The sequence below is a fragment of the Prionailurus viverrinus genome, chromosome E1 (genome assembly GCF_022837055.1).
Source record: "Prionailurus viverrinus isolate Anna chromosome E1, UM_Priviv_1.0, whole genome shotgun sequence".
NCBI lineage: Eukaryota > Metazoa > Chordata > Mammalia > Carnivora > Felidae > Prionailurus > Prionailurus viverrinus.
The window spans coordinates 9,916,242-9,942,335 of record NC_062574.1 but is presented as its reverse complement, the minus strand read 5'-3'; the positions used below and the strand labels follow the sequence as shown (position 1 = coordinate 9,942,335).

Here is a 26,094-nt window from a genome sequence, read left to right as displayed (position 1 = left end):
GTCATTGCTTGAGAATACGACCAAACCCCCCTGCCCCCGTCCATGTATATTTCCAAACACAGCACCATGCTTGACAAGCATAAAGTCAAAGAAGAGAAGTTTGGTTTGGTTTTGTTTTTGTTACATTGCCCTTGAGAGTTTGGTTGTGTGGTCCCCAGATCCTTAAAAGTCAGCACAGACCCACCAAGAAAGCCAGCATATAATTAATGTTCTGAGCAGATGTCAGGCCACTCCCTGGGGTTGGATCACAACATACCCAAGATTGGAAATAACACAGACTGTGTGTCTTTTGAGAAGCTTTTTAAAAAAATTTTTTTTAATGTTTACCTATTTTTGAGAGAGAGAGAGAGAGCGTGCAGGCACATGAGTGGAGGAAGGGCAGAGAAAGAGGGAGACACAGAATCCGAAGCAGGCTCCATCCAGGCTCTGAGCTGTCAACACAGAGCCTGATGCAGGGCTCAAACTCACGAAACGTGAGATCATGACCTGAGCTGAAGTTGGACGCTTAACCGACTGAGCCATCTAGGCTCACTCGCCTTGAGAAGCTTTTTAACCTCCTTCCAGCATATTAAGGTATTACTAAGATGTCTCTTCACTGGGAGACCCAGGGACACACAAATCCAGCCCAAGACCAGTCACTCCCCTCTATAAGTTCCTTGAGAGAAATGGACAGAAAAATAGAAACAAAGTTAAGGAGCGTTTTCTTATTCTGTAGCATTGACCCCCAGCTACAGATTCTGAGGCCCCCAGTGCTGCATTAGATTGTCCCATGTGGGCCCTGACCATGTGTTTATTCTTTTTGAAGCCTCTCTGGTAATTCTGACTCATATCCTTAATAGACATCTACTGCCCTGGAATGAATCATGAAGAACCGTTGAAGAATTTTAATTGGGACACAATCAGACTTAAATTGAAATGAGTCCAGTAGCCATGTGGAAGAATCGGAGACAGAGAGAGGAAAGGACTGAGGATGTTCTTAATTAGGGAGAGCGGTCAGGTCACTTTGGAGCTGTTAAAATACACCCACCCCAGATCCTGTCTCCCCCCTCCCCTTCCGCCCCCCGGGCTTTCCCTTTCTGTGGGTCAGAGCCTGGGGCTTTGAACCTGTGTGCTCTGGAGAGGTTTCCCAGGCGATTCGGAGGCTTAAGTACGATTAAGAACCACGACCCTGGCAGCTGATCTAAAAGTCACCGGAGTAATAACCAGTCACCTCCTCTGTTATACAAAAGCCTTCGGTCTCACAGCTTTAGAGGACATTCAGGACGATAGTGTGCGACTGTCAGGGAGGCCGAGAGGGAGTGTAATAAATGTGAGTGGCAGTTTACGTCTTCCCAGAGTGCTGCATGGGTCTACCACCTGTCATCCGATGGTATAACCTAACGAAACACCGCTTATTTCCCAAACCATCCCGTTTTCCGTGCCGGAAGATCCTCCGGTGTCTGGCTGCCGGTTATCGGGGTGCTGAGGATGGAATTTGTAGCAGAATGGACGGATTCTAAATCTGGAGCTGCTCCCTTGCTATCTAGCTTATTTTCCCCCAAGAGCCTTGCACCTTTTCCAACGCTCTGACTTGTTCTTTTCCAGGCAATGTGATGAAGCTGGAGGAACAGAAGTCAGACCTGGAAAGGCAGCTGAAGACGCTCACTAAGCAGATAAAGGTGAGGTGGGGCTACAGCCGGGGACGGGGCAGGGGCCTTCCCCATCATTTTACCGAGAGCGTCCCCGCCTTAGGTTTGGAAACCTTCGAAAAGCTTCCCGATGACTCTCCTGGCCTGCGTTCCCGGAGTCCCTTCCCATGGCACGGGCCCTGGTACCACCGAGTAGCGTTGGCAGGGAACAAAATTAAAGCAGGCTTTCATTTGCAGGCTGGAGCACTCTGATAACACGAAGGTGTAAGTTCCCACCCGTGCTGGGCCTCTTGCCCGGTAGTGAGGCAGCATGAGAGCGGTGCTCGGTGCCGCCTGGCCAGTCTTCCTCGGTGGCTGACACGGGGCGGGGGGACCCTGGCGCCCCTGCCCACGTGCCAGGCCTGGCCGGCCGGTGACGCGGGCGTGGGTCCTGGCGTTTTCAGGAGGAGACCGAGGAGTGGAGGCGGTTCCAGGCGGACCTGCAGACCGCGGTGGTGGTGGCCAACGACATCAAGTGTGAGACACAGCAGGAGCTACGCGCCGTGAAGCGGAGGTTGCTGGAGGAAGAGGAGAAGAACGCGAGGCTGCAGAAGGAGCTGGGGGACATGCAGGGCCACGGCAGGTTGGTCACGACGGAGCCACGCGTTTGTGAGTCTGGCGGGCACCCGCGCAGTGCTTGGCTTCTCACTTAATCGCCATGCATGAGCCTTCGCCGTCTGGAGACGTGGCGCTTTGATGTCTCTCTGTGCAAAATCTTTATTCCTTTCCTAAGCTCGCTCCCCCGCGGCCGCCACCACAACACAGCCTAGGAACGGTTCATCCAGGGCCCCGTGGCTGCCCGTTCTCTGGCCCAAGGCGGTGAGAAGACTCTTGGCTCGCATACGTACGAAAGTTCTAGCCACGTGTCCTCCTACATTTAAAGACTAGAAAGATGTCCGGGATGTTCCTTAAATCCCAGCGCTGGTTAGCGCCCAGCAGTGCCCACTTCAGCGAGCCGTGGCAACACCTTGCGTGGGAAAGGTTGGACTCACTCCCCGGGGGAATTGCCACCAGATAAGGGACTCATTCCTCACGGCCCAGTGACATGCTTCTCCCTTGGCAATGCCTGTGGCCTGCCTCCAAAAGCCCTTGAAATAACCCTCTTTATGAGAAGGGATGAGCACGGCAAACTCAACATCTGGCAGATAGGTGACTTTCCTTTTCCGTTCCAAGGGAGGGAAATCACATAGTGTAATGCCCCAGAAAGCTCTTCTTTTTTAAAAAAATTTTTTTTAATTTGTATTTATTTTCGAGAGACCGAGACAGAATGCGAGTGGGTTAGGGGCAGAGAGAGAGAGAGGGAGACAGACAGAATGTGTGGGCGCATGAGCCAGGGAGGGGCAGAGAGAGAGGGAGACAGAATCCGAAGCAGGCTCCAGGCTCCGAGCTGTCAGCACAGAGCCCAATGCGGGGCTCGAACGCACAAACTCTGAGATCATGACCTGAGCCGAGGCCGGAAGCCCAACCGACTGAGCCACCCCAGGTGCCCCACCAGAAAGCTCTTCTTAAGCGGGATGTTTCAGAGGAAGGTACTCCTAAAGTGAGCTCAAAGTTAATTATCATTTAAAATTGAAATGGTTTACAAACGAGATTACAAAACAGTACTTTAGGCTTTAACTAATGCAGTGTCCCCTTCCCCCAGTCAGGAGTAAATGTCCCTAACTTTGGGATTCGTGGATATTAGGAAATTATTTGGAATTTCGAGATGCCTTTGAAATATGAAATGTAGCATTTTAAAATCAGAGTTAGTGGGTCCTGAATGCTGCTTGGTACAGTTTGCTTTTCTTATGTTTTCCGGGATCTCTAGGGTTTGTTCCCTGGCTAGATTCTGAGCCTTTGGGCCTGATGTATTATCATGAATTTCATAACATGGGAAAAAGTAGATTTCTTGTGAGAACTCTGTTTCGATTCTCTCCCCAAATTTGCTTTAGTTAGTCTCCCTCCTTCCTTTGTTGATGACTTTTACAGAAAACAGGCCGTAGAGAAGGATTCAGGTACAACATTTGTAGCTTGTTCCGTGATTCACGCTTGAAAATCGAGGTGATTATTTTATAGTCACACCTATACCCTGTGGCCGCCAGGGCGTGTGAATTTTACATTGAGGAAGGATAGGAAGACTAGACTTGATAGTGTTGACATGACCACGAGGTCCCCTAGTCTGCTTTTGTGCTTCTGTTTATTTGTCCTTTTGTCTCGCTTTCATAATGTGTGTCTTTGGAAGAGGAACCTGATCATAACTTGCATTGCTTCATCCATACATTATCTTAAAAGTAAAGGATAAGAGACGAGTCCTGAGTTTATATAGTGGCCCTGAATAAGTTATTATGTGGGCTGTTGTATTTCTTACATAGATTCTGAGACACAGGCCAGATTGTACAACTTGAACTCTGATTCCGTAAGAAATCTTCGCATGCGTCTTGACTCTTTAAGGATCCGTATACAATATCCTACATCTTCAAACTTCGGGTCACTTTTTTTTTTTTTTATAGACACTGTGTGTATCTCTCTTGATTTTCTAGTGATTTGCAAACCTCCCACCCAGATCTAGCAGTTTAATCCCCTATCACAAAACATTTCAGAAGTGTAGAGCTGGCACCATCCCAGAACGTGGCAGATTACTGAAACCCTGCAGGCGTCAGTGTGTGTCTCTCCCGTCGTCGTGTCGGGCGGGGCTTCAGACAGTGGCGGGTGCTGCTTTCTTGATCCAATTCTGCAGACTGGCCCTTCCAAAGAGTCGACTCTTTGAAAGGTACTCGCCGATGGCCCAGCCACTTCCTGAACCTCCCCCACGAGCAAGACTTGAAACTGACTCACACCCTCAAAGGTCCTGAAGCGACATAGTGTTTCCGTCTTGGCTGAATGGGTTCTTGACTGAAACCCAATTTGACTTTGCCAGTCACCTAGCGAGAACTCAAAAGTCATTTTTGGTTCAGGCACAGCCAACGAACTTGCAGAAAATTCTCTGATGAGGTCCTCCAAGTACAACTGAGAGAAGGTAAGAGCATCAGAAGAGCGCCTCTGTCCTACTATGGGATTAACTGATTCACATTCTCATTTTGCATTAATGGGCATTTGAAGGGATATAATGACGCTGGTAGGTGAGCAAAGGAAGTGCCTGGGTGTGAATACAAGTTAGCCTTTATTAAATCAGAACATTATTTAACCCAGTATTTTCCATCATTCTGAAAACTAGCTCATTAGCAATCTTTGGTCCTGTTAACGTTTTCGAAGGCATTTTGATTTTGGAGTCCGAGTAAACCGATGTGAAGATAGGTAGGTACGAGGCTCTAGTCTTGTCTTTGCCACTAACTTGGCACGGTTTCCTTCCCGGACCGAGCTCCTCTGTCCCTCCAAGCAGGAGATAAGAGTGGCTCGTGATTTAAGGCCCTTGTGTTCTCTGAGACCAGTTGGGCAGCTGGCCCTCCCCTGATGGGAGGGTCAGGAACTCACATGCCAACAGTCCTTGTAACCTCCCAGACAAAGTGGCATCTCCACGTTTTAGCTGGGCTGTGGACCTCCCTTTTCTCCAACAGAAATTTGAGCACGCCAATGTAGTTCTTCTTTTTTCTTTTAACTTTATTTATTTATTTATTTATTTATTTATTTATTTATTTTGTGAGAGACAGCACAAGTGGGAAGGGGCAGAGAGAGAGAGGGAGAGACAGAATCCCAAGCAGGCTCCGTGCTGCCAGGGCAGAGCCCAACGTGGGACTCGAACCCACGCACCGTGAGATCATGACCTGAGCTGAAGTCAAGAGCCGGACGCTTAACTGACTGAGCCACCCAGGCGTCTCTGTACAAGCCAGGGTAGTTCTTAGTGGCCTGGAAGTGATCTGTTCTGCCGGACATTGGTAAATTAATGGATGAAAGGATAATAACTTGTTCAACTCTGGCTTCTTTCAGCTTTGAGTCATTAAGAGCAAGACGTTAAAATTAAAACTTCCATCAAAATTAAAACATCACGCCTTTTTCTGGAAAAGTCAAGACCTGGGGCCTGGCCTTCAGATACAGAGAACGCACACGCAGCCCCACATAGTGACTTGATGGGCCACACGCAACCTTTCTAGTGAAGGGACATTGTTGAGCAGTGAGTGACCCAGGCTTCTCCAACGGTAACAGGGAAAGACCTACACGTTTTTTTTTCTCTTACTCTGAAACAGTAAAAACCGTTATTTTTAGGGTGACTTACTCGGTTCTCACTGTATGTTTATCATATGACCCCAGTCAGCATCCATGGTGACATCTGAAAAAGAGATCATTAAAAACACTCAACATCTGTGCCTCACGAACCGTAGCGATTTCTAAACAGAATGGCTGAGATTCTGAACGTGTCTAGCTTGTGCCGCTCACTGGCTCTTGTGTTGTCCCCTCTGAAGCGGGCAGCGTGGTGGCATATTATCACTGCCAGACTCTCTGGAATCGGCTCTAACTCTGTGTGCACGGTGTATCCTACCCTAACGTCCGTCACGTGCCTGTGCCGCCCTCTGTGTTCCCACAGCTGTAACGTGTCACAGCCGCTCGCCGGGGGGGGGTGGGGGTGGGGGTGGTTCTGGGACTCTCACTGAAAGGCAGAGCCTGGAAGTCGGAGGTGTAGATTCTCGGAGATCTTCTCCGGTTCTCTCATTGCAGCGACTTTAATACAGCCTCCCTGGCCCCGCCAGAAGGGTGACCTGTTCTCACGGGGGTTTCTAAGCGGGTTCTGGGCACCTGGGATTGTCAGGGGCCTCTGGTACTTCCTGTGGCCCTCTATATGCAAACTGGCCCTCTGGGATCCCAGCACAACCCTTCCACTCCTCATGTTTTCATGGCTGGAATTTGCATCTGTGGCATTGGATACACAGCCTAGAGTCCTAAAGAGCGATGTCTGCATCCCCTAACCCCCATCTTTTTTTTTTTTTTTAATGTTTATTTATTTTTGAGAGAGAGAGAGAGACAGAGCACGAGAAGGGCAGGGGCAGAGGGAGAGGGAGACAGAATCTGAAGCAGGCTGCAGGCTCCGAGCTGTTAGCACAGAGCCCGATGTGGGGCTCGAACTCAGGAGCCATGAGATCATGACCTGAGTTGAAGTCGGATGCTGAACCAACTGAGCCACCCAGGTGCCTGCCCCCCAAACCCCAGTCTTTACAGAGTTGCTTTGAAAAGTGTGGACGTAAGCTTTCCCTAGATCTTTAGGACTTTTATGCCTTAATAATAAAAGAAATCCCCCCCCCCCTTTTTTTTTCTTTTTTGGCCTCTACTAGGACAGTAGAGGGATGCCCGAACCGCCCTGTAAATTACAGAGGGGCCTGATTTTGTGCCTCCTGGCGGTCTCTACTTCCCCAGCACAGCTGCCCATTGGTGAAGGTCTAGTGAGAGGAGGCTGGTGGTGGTGTTTTGAAGTCTCTGGCATGTTCTCTGACTGAAGACCTTTGACTTCCGAAACCGTTAGAGGCACAGGAATGAAAACATGCTGGTCCTATTCTAGATTGCTCGTGTTTCCCCGTGGGTCAGTGTCAGCCACTCCTTCCTCTGTGTGTAGCCTGAGAGCATGTTGCCTCAAGGAACTCCTTTACCAGCCTTTCCCCCTCCATTTCTATTTCCACAGCTCCGTGGTCTCTGTCAGCTAGCAGAGCATTTGCTGGAAGAAAGACAGCCCAGCCCTTGCCATGATGGGAAACTACAGCCATTTCTATATGAAAGGGGGAATAACGTAGAGGCGAGATGACCCCTTTCAAAGAGCCAGATTGTCTCCTTATAACACCCAATGTTTCACACAGAGTCATTGCCATCAAGTCTGTACCTTTTTTCCGCGTTTTGGAATCCATTCATTCATTGTGCACGATCAAAGATGAATGATCCTTCCCTCCTTCCCCCCCCCCCCCTTTTTTCCTCAGAAGATCCCGAAGTCTTTTATTTGGAGCCTAAGATGAAGTTCTGGAAACCAAAACAAAACAAAAAAGCACAAGCATGTTGTGAAACATTTTTTTTATGTGCATCTAGGGTGTTCCGAGGGAGCAGAGGCGAACACAGCCCATGTTTGTGTTCGACTTTCTGGAGTTTATTTCTGTGCCTCCTCTTGAAAATGGTATCTGACAATCTTGGAATTAACACTACTGAAGGCAAAATAGGAAGCCGTCTGTGTGAGGTCTCATTCTGAAGAAGCCAGCAGGTTCCGCTTCCTTCATATCAAGCCTCGAATGAGCCTTCAGGCTGGGGTCTGACTTCATGGCCTCATCGGACACAAGCCACCGCTAAGCCTGGGGTTGATTTCCCAAATCTCTGTTGGGCTCAACACAAATAGACGTTTGGCTGACAATAAAGGATGTAGTTGAAGCAGTGATCTTCCGTGGTGACAGTGCCCGTTGGAATCTGGCTGAAAATTAGTCAACAACTACAACAGATGCCTCAGGAATAAAACTCGGGAACTGAAAGGCTTTGAATCCAGAAGTGTGTCGTTGAGTGGGATCCAGATTTCAGAGTGTGATGTTAAACTCTGGAAGTACCAAGTTTGTGAAGATCCACGTTAATTCGGCGGCCGCCGTCAGGCACGGCCTCCTGTGGCCCAGACAGTTCTGGATCTTAGCTGTGTGTCTCCAGGATGAGACCAGAGTCCCTGTCTGGCACAAGGACGTGAGAAACAGGAACACTGTAACTCAGGAGGATGGTCTGGCATGTCCCAACCAGAGAGCCCAGAATCCCTAGAAACATTTAGCTTGGTGATAGAAAGAAGAGAGTTCAATGCCTTCTCCCTAAAAATAGTTTAGACTCTCGCTGGCCTTGCCCAATTTATATACTGGGAGACCTTTACCTCAGATTGCGCATTTCTTGGAATGCTGTGAAATTCACTTGTCAGGCGTTTTTCAACAGGAACAGTAAGAACATAACCTCAACTTCAGATGCACAGCTATATTTGCACCCCGTATTTCGATCTCTCTTTACTCTGGGTACCGTTGAATATTTTTATACGCAAGCATTTATGAACCGCTAAATAAATATGTTACTATTCAGAAGACGCTGTTGCCTGATTTGTAATCACTGGCCACGTTTTCGCAGGGCCTTCGTGTCATCTTGTCCTCCATTTTCTAAGCGCACGGAGTTTCAGATCTTTAAAGCCACGTCCAATAACTAGAATTTGAGCTAGAAGCAAGCTGGGCTTTCAGTACAGATTTGTTGATAGGAGGCTGATTTTAAATATGAATGCAGTTTTTAAAAATGATTTCATTATGGTAACAAGAGGGCAAGGGGCAAAAATACTGATTTTGCATAAACCGTCAAAGCAAAACGCCAGTGTTTCAAAAAAACAAAAAAATCTAGTACATGGAATTTGAAGTCTAGATTTGTCTTGTTGAAATGTAAAAATAAATAGGTCACTTGGTGATTGGGTATATTGGACTTCTTCTTAATTACGAATATTTAGGTGTCCGGGTAACAGAATGGAAATGGATAATGAAGAATAATCTTTTCCCTGGGGTGCCTGGGTGGCTCCGTCGTTAGGCATCTGACTTTGGCTCAGATTATGATCTCACAGTTCACGAGGTCGAGCCCTCCTGCTTCGGGTAAACACAAGTGCCACTTCTCTCTCTCCCTCCCTCCCCCCACCTTCCTCTGCCCCTCCTGAGATTCTCTCTCTCTCTGCCCCTCGGTCACTTGGGCCTTCTCTCTCTTTCTCAAAAAAAAAAAAAAAAAGAAATATATATATATATATTTTTTCTCTCTCTCTAATACCACCCTGTAAGGTAATCAGTGTTCACAGCATGTTTGTTTTTCTTTACCTCCTCCTCTACTCCTAAAAATATATAAGGTTCATTTTTATTTTTTTATAAAAATGGCATTATATTCTATACAGTACTCTGCATTTTCACATTTCACTGAACAGTGTACCATGGGCATCCTTCCAGGTCAATATATATGAATTTAACTCATTTTCATAGCTGCCTGGTGTCCCAGAGGATGAATGTGCCCTAGAACATTCGAATATTGTCATATCAGTGAACATCAAGGTTATATTTCATGGTTTTTTACTTTCCCAAGAATGGGAGAACAGCAGTCCTTATCCACATACACTTATAGATATGTGGTTTTATTTTCATAGGATGGGTTCGTAAAAATATGATTGCTATAATGGACGATATGCACATTTTTTATTTTAATAGATTTATTAGATTGCTTACCTGAGACTTACGATCTTTTATCCTTGACGAGAGTGCCTGTTTATACACAGCCTTAGCAGAAGCAGATAATACCAATCTTAATTTTTGACAGTAGGATAAACAAAAACTTCTATCTCATTAGTACTTTAACTTTGCATTTTCCCGAGCATATTTTTTATGTTAACCATTTGCGTTTTATCTTTTTGAGAATTGCTTGTTTAGCACTTTTGCTTATTTTTTCATTGAGATGATTATTTTTCTCTTATCCATTTATAAATCAGCATTTTATTAGGGATGCGTATTTATTCCAGTATATTATGGGTCTTTTGGCTCTTCATCTTGATCAGGGAAAATTTTATATTGTTACACAGTGTAATCTGTTAGTATTTTCTTTTACTGTTTCTGGGTTTTGTTTTGTTCTGTTTTGTTTAAGATTTACCCTACCCTAGGGACACCTGGGTGTCTCAGTCGGTTAAGCATCCGACCTCGGCTCAGGTCATGATCTCACAGTTTGTGAGTTTGAGCCCTGCATTGGGCTCTGTGCTGATGGCTCGGAGCCTGGAGCCTGCTTCAGATTCTGTGTCTCCCTCTCTCTGCCCCTCTCCTGCTCATGCTGTGTCTCTCTCTGTCTCTCAAAAATAAAATAAACATTAAAAATGAAAAAAAGGCTTCCCCTACCCTAATCTTACACAAATAGGCTGTCACATTTCCTTCATCTATTTCTTTCTCTCCCTCTCTCTCTCTCTCTCTCTCTCTCTCTCTGTCTCAGATATTTGGTCTACCTTTCTTTGTTTAGTCCGATGTGAGGTATGAGTCTTTTTCTTCCAGGTGGACAGCCAGTCATGCCAGCACCATTTATGATCCAAACCATCCTCTACCCACTAAATCAAAGTTCCACCTTTATGTTATATTTTGTCTATATTTAGAGGGATGTTCCTGATGTGTTTTCTTTTTTTTCTAGAACTTTTAAACAAAACTGCTTTAAAAAAATTTTAATGGGATTATTAGATTGCTGATATCATGTTTTAGACTTGGCCTTTCATCGTAAACTGTCATCTTTCATATATGATCCCCTTTTCTTGAATTTTGTTGTATTCTCAAGGCAGTTTCTATCAAGCACATGATTCTGTCTCCTGTCATGAATTTACAAATGTCTGCTCTCCCTTGAGTGCAGTCATTCCTTTCATTTTATGTTATGGAATCTGTGCGTAGATCAGGGCATGTCTTAGGGCAGGGCAGATAATTGCCTGTCTCCTCTTCTTGCTTAAATGGGTTAGCGTATCAGGGCCTGACGTTTGCCCAAGATCAGTGTCTATAGGTGCTGCTTACGTCTATACCCACTTTGCCTGACTACTGCTAAAATCTTTTCATGTCTTAAAAAGATATGAAGAGGGGTGCCTGGGTGGCGCAGTCGGTTAAGCGTCCGACTTCAGCCAGGTCACGATCTCGCGGTCCGGGAGTTCGAGCCCCGCGTCGGGCTCTGGGCTGATGGCTCAGAGCCTGGAGCCTGTTTCCGATTCTGTGTCTCCCTCTCTCTGCGCCCCTCCCCCGTTCATGCTCTGTCTCTCTCTGTCCCAAAAATAAAATAAATGTTGAAAAAAAAAAATTAAAAAAAAAAAAAGAAAAGATATGAAGAGGGGCTCCTGGGTGGCTCAGTCTGTTAAGCGTCCGACTTCAGCTCAGGTCACGATCTCGCGGTCCGTGAGTTCGAGCCCCGCGTCGGGCTCTGTGCTGACAGCTCAGAGCCTGGAGCCTGCTTCGGATTCTGTGTCTCCCTCTCTCTCTGCCCCTCCCCTGTTTGCACTGTGTCTCTCTCCCTCCCAAAAATAAACATTAAAAAAAAAAATTTTTTTTTAAAGGATACAAAGGAAGGTTCTTTTTTTTTTTTTTTTCAAGTTTATGTATTTATTTTGAGACAGAGAGAAAGAGAGGAAGGGGCAGAGAGAAAGGGAGAGAATCCCAATTAGGCTCTCCACTGTCAGCGCAGAGCCCAATGAACCTTGAGATCATGACCTGAGCTGAAGTTGGACGCTTAACTGACTGAGCCACCCAGGCGCCCGAGAAGGAAAGTTCTTTAAGGTAAATTGGTGTTACATATCGGAGACACAGAAGCTCAAATAAAGTACAGAGGAACAGGTTCGTAGTGGGTGAAATTCATGTGTTCCTTCTCTGATGAAACTAATTGTGGGAACCAGCATCCTGGGTCTGCTTTTGCTAGCCATTGTCCATTTCAGGGACGTGCTGTGGCTCTTCCTAATCTGCCCCTTTCTGCTACTGTCCTTTTACCTGGGATAAACCATCTCTGGCCTCTTCGGACAGTCCTATGTTAATGTTGCCCAGCCCTTGCAGGAAGAATGCTCTGTGTGCTCAGGGCTTCCTCTGCTCCTCTGAGGCCCAGCTCCCTAATGGGAGCCGTCACAGGAGCTTCCCCACATCTTCATTTTCTCTGAAAGGGAATCGGGAATCAAGCCGTAGTATTTACTTTCCATCCCTCCCCCCACTCCTCCCACTTACTCTCTATGTAGCACAAAGTCCTCAAAGCTCAGGCCAGGTAGATGCTGTCTTTCTGTAACGTCCGGTGCTGAGGCAGGATTTCCACAGTGACTCTCACTGCTGGGATTTGGAGATGAGGATGCCTGTGTTCAAAGTGCTCTCTTACCCTGTTTGTTTTTCTGCCGTGTCTACGCTTCTACTAAAATTCCAGAATGGAATTGGGGAAAACACGGATACCTGAGAGCCAGAATAGTTACGCATTTCTGTTTCACTCTAGAGCTGCAGACTGCTTTTAGATTTGTCCCACGCACGACAGTAAGAAACACGTGGAGAAAATTGCATTCCACGCAAGGGCGTAGAATGAGCAAAGGCACAAAGACCTAAACGGAACAGAGCCCCGGGTAGCTAGGGTTGTAGCCCAGAAACGAGGTGAGTGGAGGGGAGGCAGAGGTTATGAGTCTGTGTGGTGCCAGGAAGGGCCTGGAGCTGGGCTCACTCAGGTTTTCAGGAACATGACTGGTCTTCTTTACAGATACTGACCTGCCGGTTATGAAGGTAGTGGTGGTGTGACACAGAGGTAGTTAATTTTTGAATACTTTAAAACTAAGCATCAGGGCCCCCCCGGGGGGCTCAGCCCGTTAAGCGTCTGACTGCAGCTCAGGTCATGATCTCACTGTTCGTGGGTTCGAGCCCCGCGTCGGGCTCGGTGCTGACGGCTCGGAGCCCGGAGCCTGCTTCGGATTCTGCGTCTCTCCCTCTCTCTGCCCCTCCCCTGTTCTCTCTCTCTCTCTCTCTCTCTCTCTCTCTCTCTCTCTCAAAACTAAAATAAAAACATTAAAAAAAGTTTTAAACTAAGCACATACAAGAGCTCACATGTTACATTCTTGCATCGACATGGACCTGGATGACGAAATAAGTGCTGTGGAAAGTCAGCACCACTTGAAGACTCTATCTTTAACCAAAGAGAGCAGCGAATTAGAGAGACTGGGTAACATTTTGAAAATAAAAGATGACTGCAGACACACGGGCACATACGTTTAAATTAGAACCAAAGACCTAGAAGGCACAGCAACAGTGAGTACGTGGTTCTTGCCTGCAACGGTCGGTCATTCTCGGGTATGGGTTGCCCCTTCCTAAGAGCAGATTACCGCATGAAAATAAGAGCAATGAAATAAATACTGATAGCATTTTTAAAAATACACATTAAGTAAATTACATAACGTTTTTAAGATACATGGTACTTACTATGGAGCTGTACGCAAAATTTTTTCTTTTTTTTTTTTGGCAAAAATCGTTCATTATTATCATAGTCTTACATTCTGGAATCAGATGGAGACACGCCTCATTTTTGTTGTTTTCATCGTGCCCCCTAAGCACACGGCAGCTCCTTTATCTGCGAGGCACCTGAATATAGAGAGACTGCTTGCTCGATGCTATAGGGAAATCAAATACTAGGCGTATTGAAAGATAGTATCTTTGTATACAGTTGTCCCTTCAAAACCATGGAAGCTGTACTTCTGGGTGACGTAGGAGATTTTCAAAGCTCATTTGATGATATGTGTGTGTGGGTCTTGTTCTACAGATTGACCTTCGAACCTAACCTCTGTCTTTAGGACATAATAGCTAGCATAGAACAAATTCCTAACCTTGAAGCTTTTCCTGTATTTAATGAACTCGTGACAATGCACCTGCTACATGCTTAATATTTCTTAACATCCTTTATAGAATACAGAGTCTTACTCTTCCTTAGAACAGACAAAATGTAGTATTTCATTTATTGCCAGGGTTGTTACTGGTCGATCTAGGACAATCCTAACAGGCTGGTGTAAAGGAATTTCAGATCTATTGATGATTAAGGTGCTGTGCTAATAAAAAAACAATAGTGTTCTTAATAGCTGTTTTCTATGGTTCTTCAATTCAGGGTTTGTTTTGTGAATCCTTGTCCTACCCCTGACATACGTGTGCGTGCACATATACACATGCGTCCCTGTTATATAACATGGCGGGGCAGGTGTGGTATTTGGTTCAGTGGCTTCTCCGATCTGCTTAAACAACTTGCAGAGTTCCTCACTACTGACTCTTGCTGTTCTAGGCAAGCCGACTGATCATTTGAAATATAGTCTTGGGGTATCTGAAGGCCAGAGGACTGGGAATCGGCTCTTGGACCCTTGCTGTTTTCTAAATGAGCCTTCCTATTAATCATTTGATCTGTTGAATCACAGAGAAATGTAGGTGATGGAAGGAAATACCTTGGCAGAAGGTAGGATTGTTTGCATTAAATTATCAAGGAACCAAATGCAAATGAATTTTTAAAAAAGATCTTCCTTCGGGACGCCTGAGTGGCTCATTCGGTTAAACATCCGACTCTTGATTTCAGCTCAGGTCATGATCTCACGGTCCATGAGTTTGAGCCCTGCATCGGACAGTGCGGAGCCTGCTTGGGATTCTCTGTCTTTCCCTTTCTCTCTGCCCCTCCCCTACTTGTGCGTGCATGCGGTCTCTCTCTCTCTCTCTCTCTCTCTCTCTCTCTCTCAAAAAAAAAAAAAAAAAAAAGATCTTCCTTTGAAGGGTGCCCTGAGTTTCTGCAAAGCCCCGTTGGGAGCCCGTCCTTTAAATGGGTTGGTGAGAAGGTGGTTCACTTTGTTTCTGACCTTCCTCGGAATGGCCGGGACAGAAATTGGAGATTTTTTTTTTCTGCTTGTACCTAACCTGATTTCATTCTATTTCTGCGTATTCACCACTTGATTTTATACTGTATAACACAATGGGGAAAATACAAAAACCAAACTCATTCAGTTAAAAAACATTGCGGGGGGGGGTTGCGGTGGGCGCCTGGGTGGCTCAGTCGGTTAAGCATCCAACTTCGGCTCAGGTCATGGTCTCACAGTTCATGAGTTTGAGCCCCACATCGGGCTCTCTGGTCTCAGCGCAGAGCCCACTTCAGATCCTCTGTCTCCCTCTCTCTCTGCCCCTCCCTGGATCTCTCTTTCTCTATCTCAAAAGTAAATAAACATTAAAAACATTTTTTTAAAACCCAGCTCCCTACCAGTTTCTGAAGTTCCTGGTATTTTCTTTCAAGGAAGTCACCAGGTTATTGATTTTTTTTTTCCACTCAAAAGAAGGGGGAGACAAAAGTGTAGGACAGCATGATTTCAATGTTTTAAGTTCCGCCTCACTAAAATTTATTTTGTTCACATCGATCACAGAGCAACAGAAGAAAGCTTTGAGAATTAAGGACAAGTAAATTCAACCATAGAAGCTTATGAGCAGCTGGATTGATCCCAGAAAGATCAGTAAATAAATATTTTAAACTTCCACTGACCTTATTAAAATACACTGCCAGAAATATTCTGTTTGAGCCATTCTCATAAATGAGTCATCTTCCAAAAACAGCTGGTAGCAATTTGCTAGAAGAAAAAGAGTAGTGACTTAGAAATCAGAAGATTGGGAGGTCTTGCCTTGGCTCGTTCACAGGGAGATTAAATGACATGCTAACATGTCCCAGATGAGGCACAAGAGAATTGAATCAGATGATCTGTCTTTAAAAGACCCCTTCATGGGGCACCTGGGTGGGTGGTTAAGCGTCCGACTTCAGCTCAGGTTATGATCTCACGGTCATGATCTCTCGAGCCCCACATCGGGCTCTGTGCTGACAGCTCAGAGCCTGGAGCCTGCTTCTCATTCTGTGTCCCCCTATCTCTCTCTCTCTCTCTCTCTCTCTCTCTCTCTCTCTCTCTCTCTCAAAAATATTAAAAACATTAAAAAAAATTTTTTTAAATACTTTCCTGGCCATTCCCAAGAAAACATCTCTGATAGAAATAGAGGGCAGTACCTATATTATTTCCCAGAGAGGCAAAGCGGATACAGAAAATGAGATTTTAAATTGGGGATCCTCCTTCCGGATTTGTGTTTCTCGGCATTGTTTCTGTTTCCATCTGTGTCTCTTCCCCCCTGGGAACATCCTCCACCTTTTCAATTTGCCGTACTCTTTACCATGCAGAGCTGTGAATGAAGAGTCAGAACCCCCCGAGGTCGATGCTCCCAGCCGGTGGCATGGCGTCTATGTGAACAGAACATCTCCGACGCCTTCGGAATCTGCGACCACCGTTAAGTCCCTCATCAAGTCATTTGACTTGGGACGTCCAGGTATTTCATCATTTGGTCTCACGAATCCAACTCAAATTCAGACGGTGGCCCCACATACCAAGCTGTCTCTACTCCACACTGGCCCCAAATTAATGCAACCACAAGGGCTCGTCTACATCATTCTGCACGTAGCTGCCGTGTACAAGAGACTTCTGCAGCCTTGCTGAAGCTCCCGTAAGACAACCCTGAAGAGTCTGCGTCACACGTAATACAGCCTCCTCTTTCTGTCCACCTCTTCCTTAGCTTTAATTCCAGACTTGCCACGTTCCTCTTCTGCCTCTATGTCCATTAAACTCAGGTTACCACCACTGGCCTTCTTACCGTCTCATGAGAGTTAGCAGGGTCAGCCAGAGGCTTCATTTCCTAGAAAATGAGGTGTTGAATCTATGCATTTGGCTCTCTTGTTGGACACCCCCCGCCGCCGGCCTTGCTCGTCTCACAACATACTGTTAGACTTTTCTCTCCCTGGTCTTGTGTGCGACTGCCTGTTCTGACCTGTCATGCCTGATCTTGATACATTCCCAGATTTTTCTGTAAATGTCTCTCTGGCTCACAGTTCACCGTTACTCACTGTTAACTATGTACGTGAGGAAAATGCATGTTGCTACTCTACGCACATAAATATAGCAGATGGAAGAAACCAAATGTGCATCTGTCCAAAATAGCAGTATATTTCTTCTCTTGACCGCAACAGATAACGCCTGTGGTGTAGGGAGACTAGAGTTATTAACCCCTAGCTAATCCTAGGATGCACCTGGTTGTCTTTGCTAAAATAGTTTGTAGCTAAGTTAGATGAAGATTAGCCTGCAAATATTAAAAGATATGAAAGCCGGTGACTACGTTCAGTCTGTGAAGATAGGAAGTGAATGAACAGTGAATGGTTTGTGCAAGAATTTTCCTGTTCCTTCTTGCCTTAGATGCCTCGTCACGTGTTTCCCCCCCCCCCACCCGTCACTGTGTGTCCCACCTCTAAGAGCAACCCCCGTGTAGTTGGCTCCTCCCCGCTCCTTCCCCTGTTCAGCACTAGTCCAGAGGAGAGAACAGAGTGGTACCTTAGAAGCATCCTGGGATGCCTTTGTAGTCACCAAAACAGTAACAAATGAGGAGCTGTTACTTGCTGTTTTGAACTGGAACTGCATACAAATGTCCCCTTCTCTTTGCTTGGCAGGTGGAACCGGACAGAATATTTCTGTCCATAAAACCCCCAGAAGCCCCCTGAGTGGGATCCCCGTGAGGACCACTCCAGCTGCTGCTGTTTCTCCAATGCAGGTAAGAGAGCTTTGGCCACGTGGGTGGTGGCCTGTGCCACGTGGTATCATCGTGGTGTCTTGTGCCCAGGCAAGTCGCAAAGGGAAAGTGAAAACCCAATTGTTTTATTCTTTGAGGCACATTGAACGTCGTTTTTAATAGGAGTAAGATAATAATAATGAAACTTTCGTTAAAAATTACAATTCTAGGGGTGCCTAGGTGGCTCGGTCAGTTAAGCGTCCTACCTCAGCTCGGGTCATGATCTCGCAATACGTGAGTTCAAGCCCCGCGTCGGGCTCTGTGCTGACAGCTCAGGGGCTGGAGCCCGCTTCACATTCTGTGTCTCCCTCTCTCTCTGCCCCTCCCCTGCTCTTGTGTGCGTGCTCTCTCTCTCTCTCTCTCAAAAATAAACATTAAAAAAAATTTTTTTTAATTATAATTCTGGGCACCTGGGTGGCTCAGTCAGTTAAGCATCCGACTCTCGATTTCTGACAGTGCAGAGCCTGCTTGGGATTCGCTGTCTCCCTCTCTCTCTGCCCCTCCCCTGCTCACACAGGTGCACTTTGTCTCTCTCTCTCTGTCTCTCTCAAAATAAATAGATATTTTTAAAAAATTTTAACACTTGCAGTTCTGAGGCCTGATAAAGATCCAAGAGAAGCACTCTAAACCTCATATAATTTTGTTTGTAAGGTATATTTAAAATTTTCAGTTAACCGAAGATTGTAATTTTTACCAGAAGTGGATATTGAACTAGTTATTTTTCTCAAAGAATTGTGTCTTTTCTTTTTTTTCCCAAAAGCCCCCCAGAGAGAGAAAACATTTATAATTTGTAAGTTCTTAGAGTTCACTGGGTACAATCTGTGTCACCTTTGCTGTTTTGTGAAGGTTCTAGATCAGAGCTACTTGGCATTTTCAGAGTCCAGAGTGCTAACCATTACACCATGGAACCCACTCGCTACTTGGCATTTTCTAAGGCTGGGGCGTTCAGTGTTATTAGTAACATTCAGCACTCTGCTCTCTCTGAGCCAAGGGTAATGTTGTCATTAACAAGTACCGTTTGGGGGCACCTGGGTGGCTCAGTCGGTTAAGCGGCCGACTTTGGCTCAGGTCATGATCTTACCGTTTGGGACGTTGAGCCCCGCGTCGGGCTCTGTGCTGACAGCTCGGAGCCGGGAGCCTGCTTCACATTCTGTGTCTCCCTCTTTCTCTGCCCCCCGCCCCCACTCCCGCTCACACTCTGCCTCTCTCTCTCTCTCTCAAAAATAAATAAACATTAAAAAAACATGTATAGCTTGAATGTTTCCGTATGTACCACCCCTGCAGCCAACACCAAGGTAAAGCATTCTCGTCACCCCAGAAGGCGCCCCCCATGCCACCACCCAGTCAGTAATCTCTTAAAGTAGCCATTATTCTGACTTCTGTTACCATTGGATCAGTGTTACGCTGACCTAACCATTGTAAAAGGGAGTGACTTAGAAATCTCCCTTGCTCCCTAGCCCCAGAAAGAACCACTGTTGATGGCTTGTTGTGTATCCTTCTAGATGTTTTTCTTTAGCATAAAAGTGTGTGTGGTTGGGGAAGGGGGAGGGAGAGAAAGTTTTATAAATTAGATCACACTAAACATCATTCGGACACTGGCTCATTCCACTTTGTCGTTGGAATGGAATCCATGAGGGCAGGGGTTTTTATCCGTTTTGCTTGCTATTCTGTCTTTTGCCTGGATCAGTGGCCGGCACATAGTTCTATCACAGTACAAGCTCAGTAAATATTTGTTGAATGAATGAAGGAAGCTATCAGAGACATCTTTACATGACAGTATGTGGAAAAAATACTGCATTCTTTTTTTTTTTAATTTTTTTAATGTTAATTTATTTTAGAAAAAGAGACAAGAGTGTGAGCAGGGGAGGGGAAGAGAGAGAGACAGATACAGAATCTGAAGCAGGCTCCAGGCTCTGAGCTGTCAGCACAGAGCCTGATGCGGGGCTCGAACTCATGAACAGTGAGATCATGACCTGAGCCGAAGTCGGACGCTTAACCGACTGAGCCACCCAGGTGGCTCCCCTCCTTCTTTTTTTAAGGCTGTATGTAAATACCACATTTTGTTTCTCCATTCATCTGTCCATGGACATTTAGGTTGTTTCCGCCTCTTGACTATTGTGAGTAATGCTGCAACAAACATGGGTGTGCAAAAATGTCTTCTAGATTCATGTTTTTTGGATATAGACCCAGAAGTGAGACTGCTGGATTGTGTAAGAGTTGTATTTTTAATTTTTTGAAGAGCCTCCCTACTATTTTCCATAGCGGGTGCACCATTTTATATGCCCACCAGCAGTGCACAAAGATTTTAATTTTTCTGCATTTTGATCAACACTTGTTATTCTCTCTCTCTCTCTCTCTCTCTCTCTCTCTCTCTCTCTTTAAAATAATGACCCTTCTAACAGATGTGAAGTGATATCTCATTGTGGTCTTGATTTGCATTTCCCTGATGATTAGTGAAGTTGAGCATCTTTCCATATGCCTGTTGGCCATTCAGAAACAGTATTTTTACACACCTCCTTGACTATACATAGAATTTTCCAGGAAGGTACTCACAAAGCTGATTAATTATGATTAATTAAGAGAAGAAACAGGTGGTGGGAATGAGAGGGAGACTCTTTCCATTTTATGTCCTTTCTGTTCTTTTGAGGATCGGGCCAATTGCATTTATTACCTATTCAAATAAATAAGTTGTGGTTTTTTTTTTTCCAATGTATATTTATTTTTGAGAGAGAGGGTGAGCACAAGCAGGGGAGCGGCAGAGAGAGAAAGAAAGGGAGACACAGAATCCACAGCAGGCTCCAGACCTCGTGCGGGACTTGAACCCACAGACTGTGGGATCACGACCTGAGCTGAAATCGGATGCTTAACCCACTGAGCCAACCCGGTGCCCCTAAATAAGTTGTTTTAAAACCTCCCTCTCGTGATTCTGATGAGTTTAAGAACCGTTGTGTGGACACACACGCCTTGTTTACGCTGTCCTTGGGGTCACAAGCTCACCTGTGCTGCTGTGCCTTTTGGTTTTTTAGAGACACTCCACTTACAGTAGCGTTCGGCCAGCCAGCAAAGGTGTGACTCAGCATTTGGATCTTCCAGAACTTCCACTCTCAGGTAATACAAACACCTTTGACTTATTTTTTTGTGTGGTCGACGTTTCTTCTTTGCCCGAAACCGAGCTTAGAAAAATAACCCATGGAGTTTATCTCAAACAGTTGAAAACCCCAAATGTTTTGTGTGACGGGTGTTGGATCCTGTTTCCTGCCAGCTGTCCTTCCCAGCGTGCATGTGTTCAGGAGAAATGTCCAGATTTGGAGGCGGGGGGGGGGGGGTTGCTTGCTTTTTACTGAATCTCAAGGGAATAATTTACAATCTTTAGAAGTCACTATTTTAAGAAAAAAATTTTATCTGATTCTAAAGGTCTGTTGCTTCCACAATTCCTGAAATATTGCCTCTTTAGGGCTCTGTCTCTGAGCGTAGTCCCCTTCCTGTTGTTCCCGCGGGTATTTTATTTATTTATTTTGAGAGAGAAAGCACGAGCAGGGGAGGGGTGGACAGAGAGGGAGAGAGAGAATCCCAAACAGGCTCCGCACTGTCAGCACAGAGCCTGCTCAGGATTCTCTTTCTCTCTCTCTCTCTCTGCCCCTCCCTTGGGTGCATGCACCCTGTCTCTCAAGATAAATAAATAAACATAGGAAAAAAAAAAAAAAAGGAAGAACACTGTCTGCCTCATAGTATCGCTCCAGGGGCTGAGTGAACGCGGCCGGGTGTGGGGTGGGTGCTGTGGAAGTGTTGGCTGTTACCACTCTAACGTCTGGTCTCTTGGAATCAGTTCGCCTGTCAGAACAAAGAGGCATTAGCAGAATGTTAAGCTTGTCCTGAGTATTTACCCTAGAAATTTATGTGTATGATTCTGTGGTCACTGTTGTGAGGAAACAACAAAGATAAAAAAGAACGCAAACACTAAATGAATTATTTGCTGGTGCCTAACAGGAAGGCCAGAAAGCCAGAAATCTAGATTGCATAGATAGAAGTCCCGTGTTGCTAAGCATCAGACAAAACTTCTGTAACACGGTGTGAATCTAAAGGAATTCTAGCTGTTCTTCTTTTTGATCATGGTCAAACACCATTAGGTTCATTCTTAACATAGTTATTTCTGAAATAACTATTGTTATTGTTTTGGTCTTTCACTGGAAAGTCTTTCACCTTACCACCTTATTTTCTTTCACTTCTGAATTTTGTTTTCTTTTTTTCGTGGGATAAGAGGATTTTAAACGTACATAAATACCAATACTGACAATGTGAAGACCGCCTCAGCCCGTCCCCTGCATTTTACATGCGAGAGATTCAAGCCCTACAGAGACTAATTGATTTATAACTGGTCCCACCGATTCTGAATGACTCTGGGACCAAGATAGGATTTTTTTTTTCTGATTCTTTTCACCATGTTGCCTTTTGGAAATGAGGCTGGTGATTGCTCTGATCAGATAGTGACAGTGGTTTATGTAGGACTTGATAATGACCTCAAGGAAGAAGAAGAAAATGGTGTCTAAGGGCAGGAGAATAAGAAAAAACAAAGGGTAAGTGAGTCCAGTAGAACAGGTCATTATTTCTCTGCAAACTAGAGAAATGGAGGGAGGCCAAAACAGGGTATTGGAAACCCACCCGATTTAAGTTCCTACACTTGCCATATAGTGGAAAATAAGGAATAAGTTGATTATATAATACCTATAACATAAAAGTTACCATCTTAACCATTTTTAAATGTACTAGGTGAGCTTTAGGTCATAACATTTGTCTTCTCTGTTCCTCCCATTTTAAAATTTCCTTTGGTGGGGAGCCGGGGTGGCTCAGTCAGTTAAGCATCTGACTCTTGATCTCCACTCAGGTCTTAATCTCAGAGTCATGAATTCAAGCCCTGTGTTGGGCTCTGCACTGGGCGTGAGGCCTATTAAAAAAAAAAAAAAAATTTCTTTTTTCCTTTTGTGTCAAGAAACCATTTGTTTAATTGACAAGATAAATACTGACGCCAAAGCCATACTGGCTCTTGCCCTGAAGTAAACAGTTCATTGTCAGCAGCCGCTCTTTTCGCCCACCAGGCACCTGTCTACCCGGATGATTCTATTTACCATACTAAAAAAGGATTACATGGTAAAAGTTGCTTGCATTCAACCCAGCCTTGCCAAGACTGAGGTCATCAAAAGCTGCCAAAGTGGGATTAATGCGTTGTTTTTGTTGTTTTCTTCAGTGATGTAAGCACTGTTTTCCCTCTGCTCTTCCAGGCTAATTAGCCTCACTCCCCACTTTACTACCCATAATTGGTGGCTCTTAGCTGTACAAGTATTGTTTTCTTCCGTGACTGTGGTGTCATAGGAGGCGACCATGGGCTTAGCCTGGTCACAGAGGCCTGTCGTGTGGCACTGAGCAAATCACTGAGTTCTGTGCCGTTGCCCCCGTTAACTACAGACCAGACCATCTCAAATTTTCCTCCCATTCTATACCTTTGTGGTCCTTTAAGAAACATCATCGGGACGATCCAGCCTGTTGCATCAACGTGTTTTGGTTTCTAATATAACAGCAGAGAGGAGCCTTTAAAGAGTTATTTTTGCTTATTTGTAAGCAAGCCAGACCCTATGACTGGAATGGCTTGTTTTCTTGCAAAATAGTTATCAATTCTTGCAAAAGTAATCAGCTTTTTGCCTGCTGCCACCTGTGACTTGAAAATCCCACTGGGCACCTACCTACCAGCTCTCTCTCTCTCTCTCTCTCTCTCTCTCTCTCTCAGATGCCCACTGATTAAAACAAAGTGCTTTACTTGGGGGCAGGGCTGGTTTTGTGGGCGTGTGACCCGTGCAGAGCTCTTGGAAGGGCTTCAGTTCAGTGTTCCACGGGTGCCATCTTGAAATTCTCATAATTCTTGAAGAAGAGGCTAATTTGTCAACAGTCTCTATGAGTCTTGTAGTCAGTCCTGCCTGGAGAATCCTTTCTAGAAAACACTATGTCCCTATTTGCATTTTTATTACTTAATCGGAAACTGTATCTACAAATCTATATCTGTTATATATATTTGTACTTGAGAATAAGATGAGAATTATATGGTACTTGAGAAGAAAGCGTGGTGACCAGATTTCTCTTCTTCAGGAGTAGGTGATTATGTTGTTGTTCACACAGATCTTCTAAAGGGAAGGGGTGAGGACCTGAAACCGGACCCTTACCTCCGCAAGAGCCCCTCGCTCGAGTCTCTGAGCAGACCCCCTTCTCTGGGCTTCGGGAACACGAGGCTGCTGAGCGCTTCCACGGGGGGCTTGAAACCACACAGCAAACTCAGGTATCGCATTTGAATCAGTGAGAAAGCACTGGGCTGATGACCTTGTGTTCTTCCTTCCATTTTATCCCCTCTGGTCAGTTTCCTTCTTACGTATATTTCCTGAATGAAAAGGACCCAGACTCAGCACCTGCCTTCAGCAAGAGAGGAGGGCACTGCACAGCAGGACGGTGCGGAGTGAAATAAGAGCTGTAGAAAAAGAAGTATAAGCAGACTACGTGGGGAGTTGTTAGTTGGATGAGGAAGTCGGGAGTGAGGAGGCAGCGTTTCTGCCACAGGGGTCCTGCAGGCGTCACCTTGAGGCTCTGCTGGAAGTTCAGGGAACTGGCGGTGGTTTAGTTTGGTTAGACTGGACTGCGGGCCGCATGAGGGCAGGGGCCCTGGCACACACATCATCAATGTCAGGATTGGCCAGGAGGCAGATAGGTGGTTAGGGTATCACCACCGGAAAGGCGGGTTGGAGTCACATTGTGAATGATCTTCATTGCCAAGGCTAGAGGTCTGTACTCATTTCGGTAAAGCAGTGGGGAACCACTAGGTTTGTGGCCTCTTGTTTCTGTTGTTTCTGATTGCGAGCAGTGGTTCAGTAAACAGTGGCATGTCGGAAGGACTGGAGGGGCATTTTGAAGTCAGTGTTGAAAGAGCCCGTTAGTGGTGATGGGGGGGGGTGGGTGGTGGAGGGGGGACAGAGACTGCGGGGGTGGTCACCAAAAACCTGTCTTTGCTCATACCTCTGCCACTTCCTCCCTGCTCTGTGCCCCTGCTCACCCAGGCCACGGCAAACCTCCCCGCCCTCTAGCCGCTCGCTGCTTCCCCACGTAGAGTCATCCTCTAGAACACCGAGCGCGTCCCGTGCAGACCTTGTCAGAAACCTCCCGTGACTCGTCATGCACTCTTCCACCCTCGCTCCTTATTCTGGTTCTCTGCAGCTTAGTCTCACCCTGCTCACGTGCTAGCGTGTCCCTGCCCTCCGCTCGGTCAGAGCCTGTTTTATTCTCAGCCTTTGCCGCTAACACATGCATTGCTGACTGCTCGCGAGGCTCTGGCCTGAATTGTCTTCCTTCTGTCCCTTTCATACTCCCCTAAGTCCTTCTCCTTCAAAGCCAAGCAAACTACCCTGGTAGCGTCGATGCCCCCTTTCTCTGCCTTTGGTGTCTTAACCTCATTTGGGTATTTAATCCACTGTGGTGTGGTGTGTGTGCCTTTGTCCCCATTGAAGGCTGCACTATGTTTATTTTTTTAATGTTTATTTTTGAGAGAGAGAGAGACAGAGAGACAGAGTGTAAGCTGGGGAGGGACAGAGAGAGAGAGACAGAATCTGAAGCAGGCTCCAGGCTCTGAGCTGTCAGCACAGAGCCTGATGCAGGGCTCAAACTCACGAACCGTGAGATCATGACCTGAGCCGAAGTCGGACTCCCCACCGACTGAGCTACCCAGGTGCTCGTACGTTGCACTTTAGTAGATGGTGAATACCTCGTCTCACACTTTGATGTCTCTCCCAGCCCCCTGTGTTGTGTTACGCACACAACATTTCATTCAGTCAGTGCTTATGAGTACATAGATAGATGAGTACACAAAACAGGGCACTTTAGTAGTAATGGCTTTTTAGCAAACATCATAACTACAGCATTATGCGTGTTACAATAGGATTTTATAAAAGTCTGAATAAGTTCAGCTCTTGTCATACCTTTGGGTGTGGCCTATATTTGCACCCAAATAGATGAAGTCATATCTTTTCAGAGGTTTAACTTAAAGCCCCAGATATTACACATTAGTCTTGTTTCTGCACAGGAGATTTAAATGATCAGAACTTTTTTTTTTTTTTAGCTTTTTAAAATGTTTATTTATTTCTGAGAGAGAGAGAGAGCAAGCAAGGAAGGGGCAGAGAGAGAGGGAGACACACAATCTGAAGCAGGCTCCAGGCTCCGAGCTGCCAGCACAGAGCCTAAAGCAGGCCTCAAACTCATAGACTCGGAGGCTCAACTGACTGAGCCACCCAGCCACCCCCCAAATCTTGTTTTTAAGGACCAGAATTAGTGCTACTCTGAAATGG

At 45.7% G+C, this 26,094-nt stretch overlaps 1 protein-coding gene across 7 annotated transcripts in view; it reads left to right on the top strand.

The window, feature by feature from the left end:
- Positions 1–26,094, top strand: part of SPECC1 (sperm antigen with calponin homology and coiled-coil domains 1) — a 286,669-nt gene that overhangs the window by 198,496 nt on the left and 62,079 nt on the right. For 6 of the 7 annotated variants that reach the window (XM_047834069.1, XM_047834070.1, XM_047834068.1 and 3 more), the window contains 6 exons: positions 1,585–1,658; positions 2,072–2,250; positions 16,290–16,435; positions 17,604–17,704; positions 20,749–20,830; positions 23,888–24,044. In XM_047834069.1, the coding sequence (XP_047690025.1) occupies positions 1,585–1,658; positions 2,072–2,250; positions 16,290–16,435; positions 17,604–17,704; positions 20,749–20,830; positions 23,888–24,044 (739 nt within the window). Of the gene's footprint in view, positions 1–1,584; positions 1,659–2,071; positions 2,251–7,251; positions 8,657–16,289; positions 16,436–17,603; positions 17,705–20,748; positions 20,831–23,887; positions 24,045–26,094 lie in introns of those variants that run through there. The other variant, XM_047834073.1, reaches the window with a different exon arrangement.